Consider the following 8,181-nt stretch of genomic DNA (forward strand, 5'->3'; position numbering starts at 1 on the left):
AGCTCCGGCCACCACCACCATCTCCGGCGCCGGCCATCATCGTTTTTCGCGCCGGTGAACAGCCGGTGAACAGTGCAGATCTGGATCTGAAAATCCCCCCGGTTGACTTTTATCCCCGAAACCCTAATTTTTTATGCAAACTTTGACTGGCTATATCTCCGCATCCGTAGCTCCGATTTGGGCATATAGCATATAAAAATGTTCGTCTCGACGAGTACATCATTTCATTCCATTGCATCATTTTCATTTGAGTTCATCTTGATGCCTGAAATGCTGTTAGAAGGAGACTTCGTGAGTTAATTGTCAGATCTGCTAGTTCATCTTAGACTTTTGTCATTTTTGCCATGATTGTTGTGTGCATGCTATGCCTGTGAGTCCTTCATATGTTTTGTTAGGGATTTTGTTATCTTTCCAGAGGTGCAACCCATGCATTTTTAGGATGTGTGTGGTGACTTGTGCAAGCTTGCAAAGTGAGGCACCCGGTAAATCTGTTTTCAGGGACATAGTAGTTTTCACTAAGTCTGGGATTGCTGAGTCCCTGTGGCTCACAGATTACTATTACACCAGATGCAGGGCCTGATGATTCCGCCCCAGGAGACGCGTATGAGCTCAAGTGGGAGTTCGACGAAGACTCTCAACGATACTACGTTTCCTTTCCCGATGATCAGTAGTGGTGCCCAGTTGGGGGTGATTGGGACCGTGTCGCATGTTGGGTTCTCTTTTATTTTGGCGCCGTAGTCGGGCCATGAGTGTTTTGGATGATGTAATGTTATTTATGTAATTGATTGACGTGGCGAGTGTAAGCCAACTATGTTATCTCCCTTTTATTATCATATTACATGGGATGTTGTGAAGATTGCCTAACTTGCGACATATGCCTTCAATGCAATTATGTCTCTAAGTCGTGCCTCGACACGTGGGAGCTATAGTCGCATCGAGGGTGTTACAGAAGAGCAATAGGCCGACTGAAGTAAGCAATGGGTCCCGCACCTTGGTGTAACACTACGCCGAATCCCGAACCAGAGGCATCACATTCCACAATGAATGGCACGGTGAAATCCGGAAGTTGAAGCACTGGTGCTGTAGTCAGGGCAGTCTTCAATCTTGTAAAAGCATGTGTTGCCTCCTCAAACCAAAGAAATCCATCCTTTTTGAGCAACGCTGTGAGGGGTGCTGCAATAGTAGCCGGCCAACCCCAAAAAACCGCGGACCACACGAACTGTGCGCGGCACCGGCCAATCAACAACAGCCATAACCTTTTGATTGTCCATGGCGACACCGTCGATGGAGATGACGTGACCGAGGTACGTAACCGACTCCTCCCCAAAAGAGCACTTGGAGCGCTTGAGAAATAACTGGTGCTGGCGCATGAGCTCCAAAACGACTCGCACATGTCGAACATGCTCCGACCATGAAGCGTTGTACACCAAAATATCATCAAAAAATACTAACACAAATTTGCGTAAATGGGGTCGAAGTACGTCGTTCATCAAAGCCTGGAAGGTTGCCGGCGCATTTCTGAGTCCAAAAGGCATGACGAGGAACTCAAACAGGCTCTCGTGTGTCTGGAACGCTGTTTTGTGGATATCCTCAATATGCATGCGCACCTGGTGATAACCAGATCGCAAGTCCAGCTTTGTGAAGAAGCGGGCGCCCTTTAGCTCGTCCAGTAGCTCGTCTACTACAAGAATAGGGAACTTGTCCTTGATGGTGTTGACGTTGACGCCACGAAAATCGACGCAGAATCGCCAGGAGCTGTCGTGCTTCTTCACCAGAAGAACGGGCGAAGAGAACTCAGAAGTGCTGCGGCGGATAAGGCCGCGCTCCAACATGTCCGCGCACTGTCTCTCGAGCTCGTCTTTTTGGATAGCCGGGTAGCGATATGGTCGAACAGCCACCGGTGCGGTACCAGGCACCAAGCGGATGCGATGGTCGTGAGTGCGAGGCGGCAGCAGGCCCCGAGGCTCTGCGAAAACGTCAACGTATTCATTGAGGAGGCTGTCAAGAAGCTCCCGCCCGGAACAAGCGTGAATGTGGTGGGGTTGGGTTGACGCCGCGATACCATACCACTCAACGCGATGGTCGGACCGCCAGAAGGACATCCAAAGACGCGTGAAGTCCCAAAGTATGGGCCCGAGTGTCTTGAGCCAGTGTGTCCCGAGAACGACGTCAAACCCACCCAAGGGAATGGCGTAAAGATCGACGAGGAAGTCTTCTTGGCCTATGGTGATGGCAGCCTGCCGAACAAGACCACCACATGTGACGTGATCTCCATTGGCTACTGTTACGCGGAGGTGGCGCCCTGTGGAGAAGTGGCTGCCCACTTGTGCAGCAAGCTCCTCGTTGATGAAATTGTGAGTGCTACCAGAGTCGAGGAGAGCGACCAATTCGCGCTCGCCTACACGGACCACTAGCTGCATTGTGTCGCTGGTACGTACGCCGGTGATTGCGAGCAGCGAGATGTGTAGGTTGTCACCATTGTCTTCCTCGTCGTCGTCGGCGGACTCGATGTAGAAGAGACGCTTGCAGCGATGTCCCCGGACATACTTCTCATCGCAGTTGAAGCATAGTCCCTTGCTGCGTTTGTCCTCCATCTCGGCGGCGTTAAGCTTTTTGAAGACAGGCCAACCCCCAGAAGAGGGGTCGCCTGTGGCAGCACCTGGGGCTGCTGGGACAGGGCGTATAGGACGACCAGGGCGCGTCGGAGTGGCAGCAGTAACCGTGGTCACCATGGCAAGGTGCTCATAGGAGACGGCCATGTCCATAGCATCCTCGAGAGTAGCTGGACACAGCAGCTCGACCTGTGTTTTTAGTGGCTTGCCCAGATTATTGGTGAAGATGCTGCGCTCCTCATCATCTGGGATGGGGTTGATGCGGGACAAGAGTTGGAGGAACTGTTTAGTATACTCCGCCACCGAGCCCGTACGACGGAGGGAGATGAGCTCACCGAAGGGATTGGCACGTGTGGGAGGGCCAAAGTGCTGGCTGACCCGCGCAACAAAGTCTGCCCAAGTTGGCCGACCGATCTTCTCCTCTAGATGGCCATACCAAAGGGCAGCCACATCTGTTAGATGGTATGACGCCATCCAAGTCTTGTCCGTGTCAGGCGTGCGCTGGCCAAGGAAAAACAAATTGCATCTAGTCAACCATGGTCGAGGGTCGCCTTCACCGTTGTAGGTAGGGAAGTCGAGCTTGTAAAGGCGGGGTGGACGCTCGTCGGCGGAACCAAGTGGAGCCTGCAACCTGAGTTGACCTCCGACACGGGCAGCCGCTGATTGGGTGTCGGCGGTAACGAGGGAAGGCTCGCCACGGCTCGCACGCTCCAACCTGGTGATGGCCAAGTTTTGTGCGCGCTGTTGTTGTGATAGATCGCTGAATTCTGTTCTGAACGCCGTCAGGGCATCGGTGACATCCTTTAGGGCCTTGGTCATGTCGCTGCGGAGGAGTTCGACGCCCTCGGACAGATCGCCCAGATTTTGCTGGACGTCCTCGAAATCTGCATATTCCTTGGCAGCGAGGTCTTCGAGGGTTTTAGGAAGATCAGGCTTCTTGGGAGAGGACGACATGGTTGCAGGCGCAACAGAGATCGATGAATCTGATACCAAATTGTCAGATGCTTGGGAATTAGGAGCGTTGGGAGTTGATCGTAGGTTGTAGCTGTGCTCTACGGGAGGACGAGGCTTGAAGCCTCGTCGCCCCGTGGCAGGGAAGAGGAGAGGCGCACAAGGCGCAAGGTAACCAAGTTGTGTTTTTTTTTGCTTGATTCGTTCCTCCACAGGGAGGCAATATAAATAGTCAAGTCACATGACGACTCCTAGTAGAAATAGAAACAGACTCCTACTTGTTTTAGGAACAGTAGGGAAAACCTTCTTTGGGACAAAAAACCCTTCCGTTTCCAAACTTGATACTAATTGATACTAATTTGGACACCCCCTGTCCGCTGGCCTCCTCTCTCTGGTTGTACGTCTCCTATACGTACGCCCCCACATGACATAAGATGTTGACAGTTTAGCCATGATATATATTCTCTGCATGTTCCTACAGTTTCTCGATCAAGTAACTTCAGAAAAAAAAATCGAAATCTAACGAAACACGTAGCAGATGGATAAAGGTATACTAGCAAGTCAATGACATGATAAAAAAAGGGCAGCCCGGTGCACGTAGCTCCCGCTTGCGCAGGGTCCGGCCACTTTGGATCTATAGTACGCAGCCTTTCCCTACATTTCTGCAAGAGGCTGTTTCCAGGACTCGAACCCGTGACCTCATGGTCACAAGGCAACAGCTTTACCGCTGCCGCCAAGGCTCCCCTTCAAGTCAATGACATGATAACATTGCAAAAAAATATGGGCATGATAATATTACCATGAGAGAAAAAGGCCATTTCGCCAGGAAAAAATTACCATGGGGTAAAAGAGCGCTACTGGACTTTAAGTATTCATAACCTATGTCCATGGGGTATTTATTTGAAGTGTTGAAATTCTTCTTTGCTTTTAGAGGCTTATACTACCAACCTGAGAAAAGAAGCAAATACTACCTCTTATAATGAAGGAAGCTTCTTTTTTATATATAAAAATACTATATCTTAGCATCTGTTTCTCTTTCTAGAATCCCATTGACAAAACAAACCTCGGGCTCATGCCTCCAGGCCTTGTACGTCATGTTGGAAGTGGTACGCTCCATCAAATGCTGCCATGTTGTATGCCCACTCTCCTTATTATCTAAAAGCTGCACGAGGTGATCTAGGTCCTTCTCAGTGACAATACCATGCTTGACCTCAAAAATTGACCTTGTAAAAAAATATGTTTAGTGGAAGAGATCATTGGATAAATGTACATTGATGGGGCTTTTTGGTGCATTCATATCTGAAGAATACAATTTATCTATGTTACCATGCCTCTACTGAAACATATAAACTGAATAATCAAACTAAAGAAACTTCATCATGATCAATCGGACGAAACAAGCAGGTCAAAATAAATTTAAATGATGCTTATCATTAGTCCTTACACTGAAATCAGTCAACTTTAGTTTTCCTATCACAATTCACAGACAACCAATCATTTATTTAACTATTTTGTCACATTGATTTAGCTTATCCTTCACAGCAATGACCATGCCTACATCAAATGCAATTGTTCAAGCAAGTAGAAGACACTTAACCCTCACCTCCATGACCTGGCCATAACAGTAAGCCCAAACACAAGCGGTCAACTACAATTTATAACCTTACTGGCAGTAACTAGTTCTTTATCATAATAGTCAGGCAAGGTAAGCTATATGTTGCAGATCCTTGAACCGTGCAATCTAAACCAAGAAGGCAAAGTTTCGCACAACTGAGGGACACGGGTCATCAGGGAGCCCCAAAACACCCTCAGGAAGTAAACACTATAAAATTTCATCACCACCTATCCAATTAGAAATACAAACCCGCTGTCGCACTAATCTTGCTCCACAACCTCCGTAATCGATTCAGTTTTACTAGTTCAATTTGATGAAAAAACTGTGAAAGCTCCCAAAATTGGTGTTGGTCATTGGCTGAAGTGAAGCATATCACACTTCCGTTCTCGTAATTTGTAAATACGAAGACCCGAACCAATTCCAACCAACACAATTGACAAGTCAAATGCCGCCCTGTGCTTCACAGCCAGATAGATTCGACTAGTACGCTCTCACCTGCCGTTAGCGCAAGCACCAGAATCCCCGCAGGCGTCCGTGTCGTCGTTCGAGGGATCCTTGCGCTGGTACTTCCCATGGCGGCGGAAGGCGGAGGAGAGCAGCTGCGGCGCGACGGAGAAGGCGGAGAGCGCGGTGCAGGCGAGCCATAGGCGGCGCGCGCCGAGCCCGGGAGGCACGTAGAGGAGCCGGAGACGGCTGCGGAAACCGAGGAAGATCAGCCCGGTCCAGCGCGGCCGCCATGCCCACCCTATGAAGAGGCCGATCATGACCGCCGCCCAGATCGGCACGGCGCACAGCAGCACATCTACCGCCATCTCCGCCAACGCCGGCCGGCGCAGCAGCAGACCCGCCGCCTCCTCGTACCACCCCGCCATTGCTAGGGCCGGCACCTTCCTCTCCCTCTCCCTCTCGCCACCTTTTTCGTTTTTGATTGATTGCTTTGTTTTCTTGGCAGAAATGGCGGAGAGAACAGGAGGGGAAGACACGAGCCGGGACGAGGTCGTTTCTGTCGGTGAGGCTGACCTGTGGGCCGCGATACGCAGGCCTACCTGTCGGTTGGAGCGAGCGGTTTGTGAGGCGAGAGGCCGGAGGTCAGTGGGTGGGTTGGGGGTGGGGTTAGAGCATTACTAGTAGAATCATTAAACTCTTAAATCCTTAAAGCAGTTTTAAGGATTGAGAAGTGCCACTTTTTGATATTTTTAAGGGTTGAAAAATAGGGGCAAATATTAGAATTCTCAAACCCAACCCTTAGACTGCTTTAAAGATTGGATTTGAGGGTTCTAGTCTTTGCCTCAACCCCAACCTTTAAATTTATTATTTGACATCTCATAATTTATGACAACAAGAACACAATCAACTTCCAAACAAACTATCAAATGACAATCATTGATGCATGGTTTAATAGTTTACATCACAAAATCATCATCTTCCTCCTCTCATCGGCACCATCACCAAAAAGTTGCACCTCGGCGCCATCTCCTAGACCACATGCGGACTCCATCAAGCATCTCCATGGGCACCGGTGGAGTCGTACACACCGCCATCGCCACAACTACTCATCGGAGTGTCACCTTGAAAAGTGGAGGACGCAACACGAAACATCCTCTTCCTCTCCGCGATGTCCTCCTTGTAGTTCTTTCACCATTGCAATTGGTCTTGATTCATGTCCTTCTTAGACATCATCATGTGCTCTTTCTCTTCCACCATGAGTTCTTTCCATACTTTTGCCTCTTTGAACTTGATCATCCTCTCCTCCAACTCGGCCTTGTGCTTTGCTTCTTCACGCTTTGCTTCAACTTGTGCAAGCTTGACCTCTTTCTTCTTCTCGATGATAAGAAGCTTCGTCTCCAATGTCTTCGTTATCAATTCCTCTCTTGCCTTCATCATGTGGTCCATCTTCTCCCTTAGGCTTGACGCCTCTTCTTCCATCTTCACCCTTAGCTTGCCCTTCTTGGTTCCCTCGGGCTTGCCCAAGTTCCTCTCCTCCTCATCTTCACTATCATCCATCCTAAACATTGCCGACTTCTTGGGTGCGGTCTCTTGGTCCCTCAACTTCCACTTGTCAAAGGTTTGAAGAATTGTCCAAGCATGCTTAAATGGGAATGGCTTGCCCTTGGAAGTGGCCATCTCCTTGTACCTCATGCCGGCAATTGTCTCCTATAAACCACACATAAATCACATAAGAACCCACCAATAGCATAGTACACACACATAATCAAAATAGTGAAGAAATATGTACTCACATAGTCACTCTCCACGGTTCCACTAGGTGGTGCATCCCTCACTTGATCCATGGCCGCACTCCAACGAGCACAAGCGGGCTTCATCAACTACCACCGGCCTTGAAGCGACCGGTAAGTGTGAGAGATGAACCCACTATTCTTCGGCTTGATCCTACAATAGGTGTCCTCGATCCTTTGCCAATACCGTTTACCGGTTTGATCGGTGCCGGTGGTTGCATCCATTCCCACAGCTGCCCAAGCACGAACCAAGAGAATATCTTCCGCCTCGGTGTAGTTTGTCGACCGCGCGTGTGGGCGGGAAGCGGCGGTGAATGCCTCCTCCCCTATCTCGGCCACCTCCTCCTCGTCATCACCTTCATCCTCCTCATCTTCCTCTAAGTCGTCACCAACCCTAAAGGGTTCGAGAGGCGGAGCCCCGAGGTCCACCTCCGCGTTTTGGAGGAGGTCCATGACCGAGGATGGGGTTGCCATTTTCTCGATCACCTCGTGCGCGGTGGGAGGAGGTTCGACCACGGCGACGAAAGGAGGTTCGGCGACGGAGGCGGGCGGGGGCGCGGGCTTCTTCCGCACCGCAAGCTTCTTCCGCGGCATCTTCATGGCCGGGGCGACCTTGGATGGCGCCTTTGGCCGGCTCTTCTTGGTGGCCGGGGCGGGAGCCGGGGAGGCGGCGGGGGCGGGCGCCGGGGTGGTGACGGTGGCCGGGTCGGGAGCCGGGGAGGCGGGAGGAGGAGGTGCGATGCCCGCCCACCGCCGCTTGGCCCCG

At 50.6% G+C, this 8,181-nt stretch overlaps 1 protein-coding gene across 1 annotated transcript in view; it reads right to left on the bottom strand.

Moving 5' to 3' along the window:
• The window catches only part of LOC123188612 (uncharacterized), a 14,876-nt gene extending 8,687 nt beyond the window's left edge, over positions 1-6,189 (bottom strand). Inside the window, exons 1-2 of the mRNA XM_044600777.1 lie at positions 5,674-6,189; positions 4,627-4,786 (exon numbers count right to left, since the gene is read on the bottom strand). Coding sequence (XP_044456712.1) covers positions 4,627-4,786; positions 5,674-6,050 — 537 coding nt within the window. The 5' untranslated portion in view covers positions 6,051-6,189. The remainder of the gene's footprint in view (positions 1-4,626; positions 4,787-5,673) is intronic.
• Between the last annotated feature and the right edge of the window lie 1,992 nt (positions 6,190-8,181).

Source organism: Triticum aestivum, chromosome 2A (genome assembly GCF_018294505.1).
Source record: "Triticum aestivum cultivar Chinese Spring chromosome 2A, IWGSC CS RefSeq v2.1, whole genome shotgun sequence".
Lineage (NCBI taxonomy): Eukaryota > Viridiplantae > Streptophyta > Magnoliopsida > Poales > Poaceae > Triticum > Triticum aestivum.